Consider the following 18,113-nt stretch of genomic DNA (forward strand, 5'->3'; position numbering starts at 1 on the left):
GTTAATGAGGAGAAGAAAACAGTAACTTCTGGCCATGAATTTCAAAGATGAAAACGGGTCTGCAGAAATCTGTGCCAAAAGGTACTACATGCTTGTATGTAATGTGTATGCCACACTTGTATTATCAGAGCAATGTCCCCAATCCCGGACAACCCCTTTAAATGGGACCCAATCTTGGAATACACCTTTAAAGTGAATGCTCAGTTTACACTATCTATTACTATCTTTATAGCTTATAGAGTACATTTCTGACGGGATGCCGCTTTAGATTCCTCTCTACAGGGGATCCTAAGGCCCCTTTCAATTAAAAACGCATGATTTTGCTCTCAAAATAAGTCAGTTTTGTCTGCAATTGCGTTTAGTTTTTTTCTGCGCGAGTGCAATGCGCATTGATGTGTTTTTCACACGCGTGCTAAAAAACGGAAGGCTTACAAACGACATCTCTTAGCGTCAGTGAAAAACGCATCACATCCACACTTGCTTGCGGATGCAATGCGTTTTTTCACGCAGCCCCAATCACTTCTATGGGGCCAGCGGTGCGTGAAAAATGCAGAATATAGAACATGCTTCGATTTTCACGCAACGCTCAAGTGATGCGTGAAAAACAACGCTCATGTACACAGACACATTGAAATGAATGGGTCCGGATTCAGTGCGGGGGCAATGCGTTTGCATCACACATTGCACCCGTGCGGAAAACTCACTCGTGTGAAAGGGGCCTAATAGTAATAGAACCTGACTACAGAGGAGACCGTTTGTAGTCAGACTCATTCATGAACCACAGATGTAGAAAATACTCCCCACAGTGAAAGAGGTCTCAGCAGGCAAAATACGGTAGGTAACTATTACAAAGTGGCATATTGTTAGACTGACAAAAAGTTTACTTGCCTTTCAAGCCTTTTATTAATGTGTAGGAAGGCAATTTGAGCTTGCCATGTCTCTTGCAATTATGATGGCCCCTCATGTAAAATACAAAGATTTGCAATGTGTGCAAAAACACATTTCTATTGCGCCAACACTGACTATATATTCAGATATGCTTGTGTTAGTATAATGTCCAATGAATTACAGCTTCATCATGCCACACTGTTACCTTATCTCCTTGGGTGGCAATGGATCCAACTCCACACCTTCTCCAAATGACAGAGGACACAGCCGTGGGGTGTAGCTGCTTGACAGGCTTAGTGACGGTGATGTACTCTAGCAAAAAAAAATTAAAAAATAAGTAGACAGTATTATACCAAACATAACATTAAATATAAAAGAATGTACATTGAGAAATGATAACCGTTTCTCTAGAGCAGTGGTGGCGAACCTATGGCACTGGTGCCGGAGGCGGCACTCAGAGCCCTCTCTGTGGGCACCCACACTCTGGAAAAAGTCTATGGTGTACCAATATGCCTTAGACTTCTCCTGCCATTCATCAGTGCAGGGCGCACTATGAACAGCACAGGCAGCGCACTGAATGTAGGCAGGCTATTATAGCTAAATGATAAAGTACATGGAAGATATATGATATTGGTGTTCAGGTTAAATTGCCGTGTTGGCACTTTGCGATAAATAAGTGGGTTTTGGGTTGCAGTTTCGGCACTCAGTCTGTAAAAGGTTCACCATCACTGCTCTAAAGGTACCCGTTATACAGTGCAGTAACTATGATCACTACAAATATCTAATATATTTCTGACAGATGGAAAAAAAATGTCATCAGGCAGAAAAGACATTTTGCTCATTGACTATGGCCATAAACATTTGGACATAATCATTTTTAATTCCTGTAGGTTTTTCTTTTTAAAGCTGCTTTTCAGACAGGTGAGATACTTAGGGCTTTTTTGTGCCCATACTATGGATGCAACACCCGCACTTCAATCAATTCTGAAGAACCAGAGGTATAGCACTCAAACCCATTTTCTGACGACCTACAGGAGGCCGAGGTGTTCAGTCCATAATCCATATTAATACAATTCCCATATGATATCTGTCACAAAGCAGCCTTTATTAATGTATTGTATTAGGTTTAGGAATTTATCACGGTTAAGTACAGTTTGTACACTATATACACTATATAGTCCCAATACTTGCATGCAATAGTTGGTTGGTGCATTCCTTTTTTTTTTTGCATTTCTTTAACACATGCAGCGCTGAATGTAGACACGTACGGTATGTATCCTTACATCTGTTTGCTGCACAGTTGCATGCAGGTGGTTGCGTGCATTAATTATTAGGTTATATTTTTATACACTGTATGTTTTGCGCTCTCAGTAAAATGTAGATTTTGGTAACATAGAAGCTGTTTGCCATGTACAATATACATTTTCAACACATACCCTGTATATGGATAATGACCAAATATTACATGACCTGTGTTCCATTGTTCCATTCACGGTGATGGATCATGTGATTGGACCATGTGATATGACGTCACCACAGGTCCTTTAGCCGGCAGCTCATGATTAAAGAAGTAAGAAGAGACCGGCAGCTACGCGATCAAGAGGAGAAGGTGAGTTAATTATTTTTTAACCCTCAATTGACCACCTACTAAGCATTCTGTATTAAATAATGCTATTATTTTCCCTTATAACCATGTTATAAGGGAAAATAATACAGTGAATAGACTGTCATCTTAGCAACCATGCGTGAAAATCGCACCGCATCCGCACTGGATTGCGGATGCTTGCGATTTTTACTCAGCCCCATTCACTTCTATGGGGCCTGCGTTGCATGATAAACGCACAATATAGAGCATGCTGCGATTTTCACGCAACGCATAAGTGATGCGTGAAAATCACAGCTCATGTGCACAGCCCCATAGAAATTAATGGGTCCAGATTCAGTGCGGGTGCGATGCGTTCACCTCCCGCATTGTACCCGCGCGGAAATCTCGCCCGTTTGAACTCAGCCTAAAGCTTCTAAGCAGCATCTATTGGCAGTAATCTAAGTAATTCATAATGACACAATTGAAGGATATCCCTTCTAGTTTCAGTAATGAAAGCTAACTAGCCTACGATCAGGTGGAGATATCCTTAAAACATTTACATATGTTTCCTAGAACATAATACACTCCATTACTTAGGAAGTAAACCGAAAAGCAGCAGTAGGAACATAGTAGGGTTCTGGAAAGGAAAATTCATGTCTCTTCATAACATTTCTGACAAACTGGAAACATAATCTAAAGGTTCTAGGGGGTTAATACTTTTTGGGGTATTTTTTGCCATTTTTGTTTTACTTATTCTTTTGTATGGAGAAACTTGAATAAAGAGTTTACAAAATGCAAATTTGTTCAAAACAGTAACAATAGAAAGAACTTCAAAATGCCCAGGGGGCCACGAGAAATGTGCACAGGCCTGATCAAGCTTACAATGTTATCTGAACAAATGATATTTGCTGAAAGTTAAGGCACTTTATATATTAAATAACAGTTTGCCCTCCACGCCTTAGAAAATGAAACATTAGTATAAAAGGTGCTTACAATATTTCTTATTCACGTTAAGGGTTGTTATATATTCACATTCCAAGATAACAAATAGAATACGTTTGAACCTGGGCAGACAGACTGTATATGCAATGCAATTGCTGCAGGCACAAAGGGGCCCAGTAGGTAGTGGGGAGGAGGCACTGCCACCTTAAAGGAACCTGTTACCAGGACATTTACTGTTAAACCACGCACAATGCCTCATAGGGCTAGCTCAGCTGAATGCAAGGATAACTTTCATTTAGCAATCCATTAAAATATATTAAATCTGTATGCAAATGAGCAGTTAAATGCACAGAGCTGTGCACAAGCCATTCTCTGCACCCCTGCTCCTCCTGTTTTCTCTGCAGCCCCCTCTCTGTCCTTTTTGTGTAAAAGGGCCAGGCAATATGACTATGGAGGAACTTGGTCCAGTTAATAAAGAAAAAAAGGGAGGGGCTGGAAGAGGCATGAGGTGCGGTGGATTTTCAGCATGAGTTTTGTTTGCAAAAATATCTCTCACTAGCTGAAGGACCCAGCTTCGCTCGGGTATATTTAATCTATTTCATTTAATGTTTGTGTGCGTCGTTAAAAGATATCAACACTATCCACTATAACAGTGACATCTACAGCACCCCTTAACAGTGACCTCCACAGCCCCCCACCCCTTAACACTGCCCCCCCCCCACAGTGCCCCGTCCCTCAAAATTGGACCTCCACAGCAGCCCACCCCCTTAACTTTGAGCTTTACAACAGCTTTTCCCTTTAACAGTGACTTTCACAGCACACCACCCCCTTGACAGTGACCTCCACAGGGGCCAGTCCCCTTAACATTGGCCTTTACAGCAATCTGCCCCTTAACACTGACCTCCATAGCGGACCATCCCCTTAACTGTGACCTCCACAGCAGCCTGCCCCTATGGTGGCCAGAGGTCCAGTTTTAGGCCAGACAGTCTGGCTTTCAGACTCCCTGTCCTCGGTCTGGCGCAGGGCCTGGATTGACACTGTGCTGTCTGAGTGTGAGCTGCAGGAAGAAAGTCACCCTCCCTTCCACCGCTGCAGCTGACAGAAGTTGATTTTTAACTTCATTTTTTCAATCCCTGTCAGTTGAGGAGTGGGAGGGGGCATGGCCTAATTGGATCGGGGGCATGTCCTTTTGAACAGCTCACTCTAAGACAGCAGCACTGTGCTGTCTGAGTGTGAGCTGCAGGGAGAAAGTCACCCTCCCTCCCACCTCTGCAGCTTACAGAAGTTAATTTTTAACTTTATTTTTTCAATCCCTGTCGGCTGAGGAGTGGGAGGGGGCGTGGCCTAACCAGATTGGGTGCGTGGCTTAGCAGGACCTAGGGGTGTGGGTTTAAAGTTCATTTTTTGAGGGTGGACACATTGTAGCTGGGGGCGTGTCTGGGCTCCTTCCTGCCAAAGTGACGCCCCTCTGGGCACCTTACTGGCTCATTTGTATACCAAATAAACTGGATTTTCAGATGATAGAAAACATCTATTGCTGAAACAAAGTCATATCTAGAAATAAGGTACTAAGTGCTATTAGGCTATGGCTTTACTGCAATAGCGATTATCCTGGTGACAGCAGTGAAGAAAAAGGGCTTGGTTGTTATGGAAACCTGGTGTAAATCATGTGACCAGGTTTCTTTTGGCTAATGCATTTTTTAGGAATATCTCAGGAACGGTAAGTCCTAGAGAGCTGAGACCTGGTCTAAAACCTTCCCGGACACCTGATGTACCTGTGTGCCAAATTTCATGATTGTAAATGCGACGGTGCGGATTCCTTTAGCGGACATACATATATACACACACACACACACTCAGCTTTATATATTAGAATATATATAAAAATGCGTTTCTGTCTGGTCGTCTGTCTGTCTGTTCTTTATGCGCAACCAAACGGCTGGACCGATCTTCACCAAATTAGGCACACAGGTATATCAGGTGTCTGGGAAGGTTTTAGACCGGGTCTCTAGGATGTACCGTTCCTTAGATATTCCTAAAAAATGACATGCATTAGCCAATACAAGCCCCCAACTGCCATGCACATGGTCACATGTCCCTTATCAGCCAATAGAAGCTCCCAGGCCCTTAGTCTCCACATACACACAGTTTTACTCCAGGTTTACATAACAACCCAGCCATTTTTCTTCACTGCTGTAAGTCAGCTTTAGGCTAGGGCTACACGACTACATGCACAGCTCAGCAGACAATATCAATCAATAGACTTAGATACACAGCAGACAGTATCACACATGATAGGATTAGATACACAGCTCAACAGACAGTATCACACATGACAGGATTAGATACACAGCTCAGCAGGCAGTATCACACAGTATAGGATATTAGATACACAGCTCAGCAGATAGTATCACACAGGATAGGATTAGATACACAACTCAGCAGACAGTATCACACAGGATATGATTAGATACACAGCTTAGCAAGGATTAGATACACAGCTCAGCGGGCAGTATCACACAGGATAGGATTATATACACAGCTCAGCAGACAGTATCACACAGGATAGGATTAGATACACAGCTCAGCAGACAGTATCACACAGGATAGGATTAGATACACAGCTCAGCAGACAGTATCACACAGTATAGGATTAGATACACAGCTCAGCAGACAGTATCACACAATAGACTTAGATACACAGCAGACAGTATCACACATGATGGGATTAGATACACTGCTCAACAGACAGTATCACACAGGATAGAATTAGATACACAGCTCAGCAGACAGTATAACACATGACAGGATTAGATACACAGCTCAGCAGGCAGTATCACACAGGATATGATGTTATATACACAGCTCAGCAGACAGTATCACACAGGATAGGATTAGATACACAGCTCAGCAGGCAGTATCACACAGGATAGGATTAGATACACAGCTCAGCAGACAGTATCACACAGGATAGGATTAGATACACAGCTCAGCAGACAGTATCACACAGGATAGGATTAGATACACAGCTCAACAGACAGTATCACACAGGATAGGATGTTATATACACAGCTCAGCAGGCAGTATCACACAGGATAGGATTAGATACACAGCTCAGCCAGTATCACACAGGATAGGATTAGATACACAGCTCAGCAGACCGTATCACACAGGATAGGATGTTATATACACAGCTCAGCAGGCAGTATCACACAGGATAGGATAAGATACACAGCCCAGCAGACAGTATCACACCGGATAGGATTAGATACACAGCTCAACAGACAGTATAACACAGGATAGGATTAGATACACAGCTCAGCCAGTATCACACAGGATAGGATTAGATACACAGCTCAGCAGACCGTATCACACAGGATAGGATGTTATATACACAGCTCAGAAGGCAGTATCACACAGGATAGGATAAGATACACAGCCCAGCAGACAGTATCACACCGGATAGGATTAGATACACAGCTCAGCAGACAGTATCACACAGGATAGAATTAGATACACAGCTCAGCAGACAGTATCACACAGGATAGAATTAGATACACAGCTCAGCAAGGATTAGATACACAGCTCAGCAGACAGTATCACACAGGATATGATTAGATACATAGCTCAGCGGACAGTATCACACAGGATTGGATTAGATACACAGCTCCGTGGGGCGGGGTGCTGTACATGTCACTGTTATGGGGGATACTGTCGATATCTTTTAATGACACACAGAAACGTTAAATGAAATAGATGAAATATACCCGGGTCCTTCTGCTAGTATATACATATATATAAATAAAATAGAAAGCCTTCACTGCTGAGCTAACACACACTCTCACCTTAATCCATTTCAGCTCTGGTAACCGACCCTGCTGCTAACGGTGGTGCTCAACAGATAATAGTTTATATATATATATAGATAATAGTTATGGTGTGGTCACAGGATGTGGAGGACCCAGCCTGCGGACATTTCACGTGCGACACCATACATGTGCAACTACCATTATAAAATATGTTGCGCGACATTACTGTGACAAATAGTCACACAACAAATGTCTTTGTGTAGCCCTAGCCTTACTAGTACATAAAATCCCATCAACTCAACAGTGACATTGTCCAAGCACATGAATACAGAGGGAACAGTACTGACTGCCGCCATTACATTATATAGTTATAAGGTGTCTTGATATACTGCAGAAAACCTACCCCACTTACAGAGAAGCAGCTGTGAACTTCAGAGTCATCAGAAGTAACCTTCATCATCACCCCAAATTCAGCCAGAACCCTGACAGCTCCCGAGACTTTTTCCAGCGCACTTTCTACCACACAGAAACACACGCAGCGCTATACACCTCCGAAGTTGAGAGAGAGATTAGATAAGAATGAGCGCTCACCCAGGAAGTTAGACTCAAGGCTACACCTCAGATAAAGTGGAATAAAATACCCACGAACCACACATAACATGTCACTTTTGACCCACAATGTATTGACTACCAACAATTTAGAAAGTGAAGCTAAGCCTCTGCTGGCCCTACAATGACAGTACACCCAGAAAAGCAGGCTCAGAAAATACTTTAATAGGTAACTCCACCCAAAATACATAATTCCTCTTTTCTTTTGTTACTTTAGATGAGGCTTAACTGTGCTGCCATTTTACATAAATCTGGTGTCTTGAGATCTACCATGCTGACACGATAATTACTGTGCTTAACAGCTAATACACAGCAGAGCCCTGCGTATGGGGAAAGTACAGCAGTACATGAGGCCATACAGAAGTGCCGTACTGTCGGTGCACTGCCGTATAGGATCCATCTGGTGCCATTTGTATGGACACTATAGTATAAGTATGTACAGCAAAACCTTATTCACTTCTGTGGAGCCCTAGCTGCAAAGATTTGGGGGCGATTTATGAAACTGCCTAAACAGGGGCATACATACATCTCATAGGGCCCCATAGAAAAACTTTGCCATGGGCGCCCTGCCCCACCTAGTTTCCAGTGCATCAAGAACTTCTAGGCAACACTCTGGGAGTGACAAATTTATAATGTTTTGTTTATTTAGCAGGAGAAATGTTAATTTATAAAACTGTTGCCCTCCACCTCCACCACAATTGTAACAGGTGCTTCATAAAGTGCATTTTTGGCACCGTATTTCTCAATGTATTTCCACCAGACAACTAGTAGAAATACAGTACACTAATACATTTCCCCATGCAGATCTATGTTTGCCACTTCCTCATAAAATATATTATAAAACTGCTTGGCTTAAAGAGGACCTGTCACCAATCCTGACATTTCAGTTTTATAACTAGAGATGGTCTTGCGGTTCGCCCCTGCGGTCGTTTCGCGGCAAACTTTGCATGTTCGCGATTGGCCGAACATGCTAACATATGGAGATATTCGCGCCCGCCATATTCTTTTACATTGTGAAGAACTTTGACCCATGACACTTCCATCAGGTGGTACAGGACAGCCAATTGAGACAGTTCAGCACATGGACATACCCCCTACCTTAAAAATAAACCTGATCTGGCCGCCATTTTACATTCAGTGTTTTGCCAGTGTAGGGAAAGGTTGCTGTGTGGAGCAGGGACAGGCTGTTAGGGACGCCAAACGCTAGCTAATAGGGCCACAAAAGTCTTTTTAAGGACTGGTATAGGTGTGCTATCGATAGGTGTGATACACAGAGGGGTGCGATATACTTATAATATACTTTTTTAATGAGTTAAAAACACATAGATCTATATAGTGATCACCTGGAAGTCAGGGCCTAGGGGCCTACTAGGGCCATTTTTATATAGGGTATAGGGTAAGGTTCCGGACGGGGTCGCTCTTATCAGGGCGGGTAGTCTGTGGTTAGGCTATCAGGGCCAGAATAGCACCCCCCTGTAGGGCAATATCAGGGACAGTTCTTTGCCCACCCTGTCCTTCAATACCACATCATCATCTAGCCCAGGGATAGATGTTTTTTGCTTTCCCTCCGGAATTCATGAATGTGCACTGGAACCCCCTGGATTGTGGTTGGAACCCCCCTAGGAAACACCTTTGAGGTCAAAGTGCTCACTACACACCTTGAAAGATTCCTTGAGGGGTGTAGTTTCCAAAATGGGGTCACTTTTTGGGGGTTTCCACTGTAGGGCCACCTCAGGGTGTCTTCATTTGCGACATAGCTCCCAATTACCATTCCAGCTAAATCCGCTCTCCTAAAGCCATATGGTGCTCCTTCCACTCTGAAGCCTGCTGTGCGCCCATACATCAGTTTTTGAGCACATACAGGGTGTTTCTGTAAACTCCAGATTCAGGGTAATAGATTTTGAGTTTTGTTTGACTGTTAACCTTTGATGTGTTGCAGAAAAAATAGATTCAAATTTCAAATCTGCTAAAAGTAGTAAAATTTTGAAATTTCATTCCCATTTTTCTTTAATTCTCGTGGGGTACCTAAAGGGTTAACAAAGTTTGTAAAATCAGTTTTGAATAGCTTGAGGGGTGTAGTTTCTAAAATGGCGTGATTTATGGGTGGTTTCTAATATGTAAGCCCCAGAAAGTGACTTCATAACTGAACTGGTCCTTAAATAACCGGGGTTTTGGAAATTTTCTTAAAGATTTTAACTTCTAACGTCCCCAAAAAATAAAATGTCATTTTTAAAATTATCAAAACATGAAGTAGACATATGGGGAATGTAAAGTAATAACTATTTTTGGAGGTATTACTATCTATTATAAAAGTAGAGAAATTGAAATTTGCAAATTTTTCCAATATTTTGTAAAGTAAAAGCGTTTTAAAGTTATCACCACATAAAGTGACATTGGTCAGATTTGCTAAAAATGGCCTGGTCCTTAAGGTGAAAAATAGCAGGGTCCTAAAGAGGTTAAAGAAGTTTAGTGGCGGGTCCCCTCCTCCCATACCAGTTGCATGGACTGCCTCAATGCACACCACTGTGTCTAAAAGTAAAACTGTCTTTGCTGCTCATAGTAACCAGTCATACTGCAGATTTCATTTCATATTCAAAATGAAAGCTGCTTTGTGATTGCGTGCTATGGGCAACAAAAACAGTTTTTCTTTTAGGCTACTCTCACATTAGCGACAGCCTTCTCCAGCAGGCTGTTCCGGCGGGTGAACTGAGCTGCCACTAGTGCACGCATGCCACCGGATCCGAGCTGCCGCTAGTGCACGCATGCCACCGGATTCATCCACTCCAGCCCCATTCACTATAATAGAAGCGGGCCGGAGGTCCGGCCGCACCACAGCAAACATGCCGATAGGCGGCTGGAGTAAAACTACGACCAGCTGGAGAAGGCTGCCGCTAATGTAAAAGTAGCCTTAGACGGTTTTCATAAATCTGCCCCAGAATATCTACTGTATGTTACAAACACAACCTGCAGAATGACCCTAGATCAGGGCCACATTACCAAGCGGCATGAAGTGATGTCTGCACTTTGTTTTATCACAGTATGAAAGTATCTAATGCCTTCATGTTTTTATTATTTTATTACCACATGCCTGATTATTTTATGGTTGGAAATAAAATACTATTTACTAAGAACTCAATGTAATATTGCCAATCCAGGAAGAAACAAACTGAAATTCAGCACTGCTGTCAGATATACAATCTATAATGCCAGGAAGCAGAAGATTCTTCACAAGCAGCCCCCACCATGATTTCCCCCGATATAGAAACATACAAATCCGGTTATTAGAACTGTACGCAGAATCCATATTGGATTCAAAGCGTATTTGAAGTCTAAATTGACATAAATTTGCACATATTTGATATGCTCATTATTACCCAGTGGTGTGCTGTGATAAAGGGGATTTTTTAGACCAGGATAGGTCATGGATAGCCGATGAGTGGTGTTCGGACTCCAGAAACCCCCGCTGATCAACCTTTTGAAGATGCAGCAGCCTCTTCCTAGGCCAGTGATGTCACTTGCTGAGCTGCCGTACCAAGCGCAGCCGCTATACTATGCAAGATGCTGTGCTTGGTAAGCTGCGAGGAGGACCTAGCGTTCACAGGAGCACCACAGCCTCTTCAGACAGCTGATCGGAGGTGATCCTGTATGTCAGACTCCCACCAATGAGATATTGATGGCCTATCCTTAGGATAGGTGGTCCCAACACTCAGGACACCCTCCGATCAGCTGTATGAGAAGGCAGCACTCCCGTGAGCGCAGCAGCATGATCATCTGTCCTGAGGATAGGTCATCAATATCAAAATCTCAAACAACCCCTTTAAGTCCAGAATCATATATTTTCAGCATTAAAATCCAAGCCTCTGAGAAGTATGAGACAAAGCCTACAGTGGCTGCTACAAAGGATAGCACAGCATGTTATGGCCTATGCTATATGCAGTCGTCATAACTGCTTCCAGATAAATTGTGTCAAGAATAATATCATAATCCATTCACAGATAAAGAACATACATATGTGGTAGCAGGGTTTCTGTCACCCTGCAAAACTCATTTTTTTTTTTTTGGGCTAGTTAGATTGCTCATAGTGCGATATAGGAGAATATAATGGTATTACTTACTTTCATGCGGCCGATTCTTTATAAAACGAACTTTTATAATATGTTAATGAGGGCTCTACCAGCAAGTAGGGCGTCTACTTGCTGGTAGCTGCTGCAGAAATCCGCCCCCTCGCCGTGTTGATTGACAGGGCCAGCCGTGATCTCCTCCTCCGGCCGGCCCTGTCAGTAATTAAAAAATAGCGCGCCTCACGTCATTCGGCGCAGGCGCTCTGAGATGAGGAGGCTCGTATCCTCAGCACTCCCTCAGTGCGCCTGCGCCGATGACATCACCGAAAGAGAAGACGTCATCGGCGCAGGCGCACTGAGGGAGTGCTGAGGATACGAGCCTCCTCATCTCAGAGCGCCTGCGCCGAATGACGTGAGGCGCGCGATTTTTTAATTACTGACAGGGCCGGCCGGAGGAGGAGATCACGGCTGGCCCTGTCAATCAACACGGCGAGGGGGCGGATTTCTGCAGCAGCTACCAGAAAGTAGACGCCCTACTTGCTGGTAGAGCCCTCATTAACATATTATAAAAGTTCGTTTTATAAAGAATCGGCCGCATGGAAGTAAGTAATACCATTATATTCTGCTATATCACACTATGAGGAATCTAACTATCCAAAAAAAAAAATATGAGTTTTGCAGGGTGACAGAAACCCTTTAAAGGTTTTTCAGTTAATTACTATAATAATGCATAACCACTGTATAATTATAACTTTTGTTACTGCTTTTAAGATCTTGCCTTGCTATCAGTGAATGAGAACATGTTTCCATTGTAAACCTACAGGTCTCCCTGCTGACAGTTCACTACTAATGTATCCAACGTAGACAACGCTCTATGTGCTAAATGCAACAGCATAACAAAATGCATGTAGATGATCAATAACTGATTATATTTATAAACCTTCTTTTTCATCAAAGAGAATCAAACAAGGTGTTACTGGTAAGGTGGTAAGAACAAGAGCAAGCCCAGCATAAAATAATATGTAAAAATCGGGCGGTCACGAGCGGAGTACCTGTGGCTAACCACTGTAGACAGCAAGTGGCCAGCCATGATTCCTGAATACTCCGGGTTCAGGCACACAAGCCTATTACAGATCAGTACAATCTTCGAGTTCAAAGGACCCACAATACAGCACCACTAGACTTGGGGGTCCTACTATACCTTTATATGGCTCCAATTTTAAAAGGAGGCATTTTGAGGGATGTTTATGTTCGTTGGAGTTTTACAAAAAGAAAAGAAGTCTAGCAGATGCCTTAATATGGAGCATTTCTTCCATCGAAGAGTACAGAGCTCCACACATGAAGCCACAGGGACTCTGGGTCCCTCCGCACAACCTCTGGGCACACGGCTCTGCTATGTATACAAGGACTTAGCGCATGACAATACTGGTTCTTACCCGTAGTAAACATTCCCATGTATGTCAACATAATATTCTGGATAATTATCTAAAATTGCTCAGTTTGTAGGAGAAAACTGATTTTGGATGAGACCAAGCTAAACAAGATGTTAATAATTTACAATCTGAAACATGATAAAAGTTACATCACTGTAACAGGGTCATTAGTAGATATGAAAAGAAGTTATCCTTTCATCACTTTCTTTGTGGTAAAAAGTTTCCAGTAATAAAACATTAATTTGTCATAATGAGCAAGCGGAAATCAGAACAGAGCGAAGAAAGAAATCACGAAATGTAGCACTGTAGAGGAATGCCATTATAGTGGAGGGATTGTCTTTTCCATTTATACACCCTTGTGTACATGGATGGATGAATCTACAGATATGTGTACATCCTACTGCTACCTGCCCAACGCCAGCATTTGGGACAATAATTGAGACTGAGCACAAATGATTATATGTACAGTTTATATGTGCATGGTCTTAAAATGTTTATTAAAAGCATAGAACCTCATTACATTTAGTCCCTTACATGTTATGCTCATTTATCATTAGTATTATGTTTTACGACATGTCAATTGGTCTGATCATTGGAGGCTGCAGTTTTAGTTCTGGCTGTTGATGTAGGCAAGCCCATGTATGATACATGGTCACCCCTCACTCTATTAGCTAGAACTCAGAGCCATGTAACTCTGGAGAACCCTGCTGCATAGGGGTTTTTGTTTTCCTCTGGATCCACACTGTATAATTATAGGTTGGATTTCATGGACCAGTGACTTTCACCAACCTTACCAGCTCTGTAGCTATGTAATCAAGGATAGTCCAAACCAGACAACCGGCTCAGGAATTATGAACAACATGGGGTACCCTACTCCGAACCACAACATATGTTTGCCAGATCAGAGATCCGCTAGGAAGCATTGGCTCCACTCTGACAGACTCAGGGTTTTCCATTTATTAGCTGATCACCTTCACAATTTTGTTTCTTTTACTTCCATCCATTTTGAGTTCAAGCATTTGAAAAAAGTAATATTCAACTTTCCAATCTCTGTCTCTCTTGTACCCCAACGGTCTCTACTGCTCCCACTTGGCATGGACATGTGAAGATGCAGTCAGTCATTGGCTGTAGAGGGTCACCACTATGACCAGTGACTGCTTGCAATAGTCACATGTCTGTGTAGAGAGAAAGCAGGAAATAGAAACCAGCAGGAGACCTGGGAAGTATCGGAACTGAAGCGGTAAGGAAGCGGTAAGGTGAGTATGAGCTGTGCTCAAAATCATTTTTCATGTTAGGACAACCCCTTTTAAGGTCAACTTTATTCTCTAGATATTTTGTCTACTTGCAGTCTGAAAAAGGAGTTCTCCCTAAATGCTTTGCATGGATCATGGTAGCCTCAGACCCTACATCACCAGGTGACTAGGGGAGCTATGATTTTCACACTTTGCTTCATAATAAAATGACACTATATCACCCAGGGTTAATCTAGGTCGCCTTCAACTTAGGCTACTTTCACACCTTCAAAGAAATCCATCAAAGTTCTCCAGATACAGCATAGCCCATTAGTTCGGCGTGCCCGCCGAACCTCACTGATTATAATGGGATGTGGCAGGGATGCTCCTCGGCATATCACTCAGGATTCGAATGGACAAAAGGTGATGCATGCAACAGTTTTGTTCGGCCCAATCCCGGCATATATGCTGAGGAGCGGCTGGATCCTGCTGCATCCCTTTAGTCAATAGTGTGGGCAAGTGCCAATATCCAGCTATGTCGGATCCAGGGAACAGCCTGCTGGATTTCTTCGACGCATGTGGAAACGTAGCTATTTTATAACAAAAATTCAGTAGAACAGGGATCAGCAACCTTCGGCACTGCAGCTGCTGTGAAACTACAACTCCCAGCATGCAAACATGCGCGGCTGTTTTTCTAACACCTATAGAAGTGAATGGAGCACTCTGGGAGTTGTAGTTTCAGACCACCTGGCGTGCCGGAGGTTGCTGATCCCCGCAGTAGAATGAGTGGCGCCGTAGATGAAACATGACAGTAGAGGGTGCAGCATAGTGGCTCCTGTACACACACAGACGGTACTGTCATGTACTAGTCATGTTGTTCCAGCTGCAGCAGGGTACAAGCTATTTGCACAGGGAGGATCTGCTCCATAACAGTTTTACTAGACATCTTAAGAAACAAGAGTAAATATAGGGTAAGCACTGTTCTAATTGCTTGGATTAAAGTTATAAGTAACTGACAAGTAAATTGTTATTTTTCTAGCATTAATTCTACAACTAAGCCCAACAGTGGTTATCAAAATGCAACCAGAAATATGGTTCATCTCCAGCTGTACACATGTCCCCTCTTGTCTGCCAATATATGTGATTATAATACAGAAAACATAGGTTCCAAAGAGAAAGGAAACCCAAACAAGGAGGGACAGATGGGATGTGTATGTAACATGTTTGTTGACAAATTAATACATTGTTAAAATTGTACCAGATGAGACAGATGGATCACACAGGGAACCATTATAAACCTGCAGCTGCAGAGCCGCACTCTGCTGTACACCATGGGCTGCAATAACAAGTCACTGTGTGCTCCTTCCTGTCTAGTGCTGTGAGGTGCAGGGGTGAGGACATTTAGGGTCAGATTCTGGCGTAGGACAGAAACTAGTTCTCCTGGTCTAAGGCTATTATAGAACGTATTATTTCAGTAATGACAATTTCATATTAGGCATTCACTGCACTATAGAGAATCCACATACTATACAATGTAAAATACACATAATAAAAACACTACATAATATAGACTTTAAGTACACCTTGTTATAGAATATACACAAAGATATATATATATATATATATATATATATATATATACACACACACACATTTACTATATGCATACAATATTCACATATAAACTACACAATATAATATATATATATATATATATATATACACACACACACACATTTACTTTATGCATACAATATTTACAAATAAACTACACAATATAATATGCAAACATAATTGTATCTGTAATATAATGTATGTGCACAGCATATAGACACACTTTATCATACAGTGCTATATGCCTATACTTATGTACACACATATAATGGACACTATATACGACTGCAGCTGTGGATATTCTGTCAGTTCATAGTCATGTCTAGATGAGACTAGTAGCTTCTGAAGTAACGCAGGCTGAGCTGTGGTCAATGACCCTCTAATGTCACAACTCTACTCACCACCTGCACTGTGTGGCCAGAGATGTCCTGGTCAGATGTCTTCTCGGTTGAGACTGAGCCCAGGAGCCAGTTGCTGGGACAGGGGCTTGGAGGAAGCCCAGAGTCAGGACTGTCCAGGACTCTCTCACTCTTCTTCTTCATGTCCAGAAGATCGGGGACATCCTGCAGGTTGAGCCTCCCAACCATAGCTGCTTACTGCTGGGCTGGGGCTGCAAGTTGGATCTGCTGATGAGGACTATGAGATCCCACCTGCACCTCCAAGTGTTCCGTGAAGACTGATGTGAAGAGCCCCTCTCAGCAGTAATGAATCAGGCACACAGCAGTGTCTGACCGCTCTGGAGGCGCAGCCACCTTCTGAGAAGCCACCAGGACTGCAGTAATGTGAAGAGGACTTTGTGTGGAGCAGTATGGGACGGGCCGCCTTCAGAAGCCTCCCCCTCCTCTCCAGCTGTATTCCAGGGTTTATTATTAAGCCTTAGTTAATTGTTAATATGCAGGCATGAGAGTTCTCACGCCTCAGAACCCTGACACTAAATACCCCTCATTTATACTGGATTTACCTTCTGTGTGTGCAGAAGATCTGCTGCTGCCCTCTTCCAAGGTTTATAAGACTTTTTATAGATAGATAGATAGATAGATAGATAGATAGATAGATAGATAGATAGAAAGATAATAGATGGATAGATAGATAGATAGATAGATAGATAATAGATAGATAGATATATATGAGATAGATGATAGATAAATAGATAGATTATAGATGGATACAGTAGATAGATAGATAGATAGATAGATAGATAGATAATAGATGGATACAGTAGATAAATAGATAGATAGATAGATAGATAGATAGATTGATATGAGATAGATTATAGTTAGATATGAGATAGATAGATATGAGATAGATAGATAGATAGATAGATAGATATGAGATAGATAGATAGATAGATAGATAGATGTGAGCTAGATAGATATGAGAGAGATAGATAGATGATAGATAGATAGATAGATAGATAGATAGATAGATAGATAGATAGATAGATGATAGATATGAGATAGATAGAGGATAGATAGATAGATAGATAGATAGATAGATAGATAGATAGATAGATAGATAGATAGATGTGAGCTAGATAGATATGAGAGAGATAGATAGATGATAGATAGGAGAGAGATAGATAGATGATAGATAGATAGATAGATAGATAGATAATAGATAGATAGATATGAGATAGATGATAGATAAATAGATAGATTATAGATGGATACAGTAGATAGATAGATAGATAGATAGATAATAGATGGATACAGTAGATAGATAGATAGATAGATATGAGATAGATAGATTGATATGAGATAGATTATAGTTAGATATGAGATAGATAGATATGAGATAGATAGATAGATAGATAGATAGATAGATAGATATGAGATAGATAGATAGATAGATAGATATGAGCTAGATAGATATGAGAGAGATAGATAGATGATAGATAGATAGATAGATAGATAGATAGATGATAGATATGAGATAGATAA

General features: G+C 41.9%; 1 protein-coding gene across 1 annotated transcript in view; it reads right to left on the reverse strand.

The window, feature by feature from the left end:
• The window catches only part of RFLNB (refilin B), a 32,315-nt gene extending 15,339 nt beyond the window's left edge, over positions 1 to 16,976 (reverse strand). The window contains exons 1-2 of the mRNA XM_040424766.1: positions 16,575 to 16,976; positions 1,094 to 1,200 (exon numbers count right to left, since the gene is read on the reverse strand). Of these exons, the coding sequence (XP_040280700.1) occupies positions 1,094 to 1,200; positions 16,575 to 16,760 (293 nt within the window). The 5' untranslated portion in view covers positions 16,761 to 16,976. The remainder of the gene's footprint in view (positions 1 to 1,093; positions 1,201 to 16,574) is intronic.
• Positions 16,977 to 18,113: the final 1,137 nt, after the last annotated feature.

Source organism: Bufo bufo, chromosome 3 (assembly GCF_905171765.1).
Source record: "Bufo bufo chromosome 3, aBufBuf1.1, whole genome shotgun sequence".
NCBI lineage: Eukaryota > Metazoa > Chordata > Amphibia > Anura > Bufonidae > Bufo > Bufo bufo.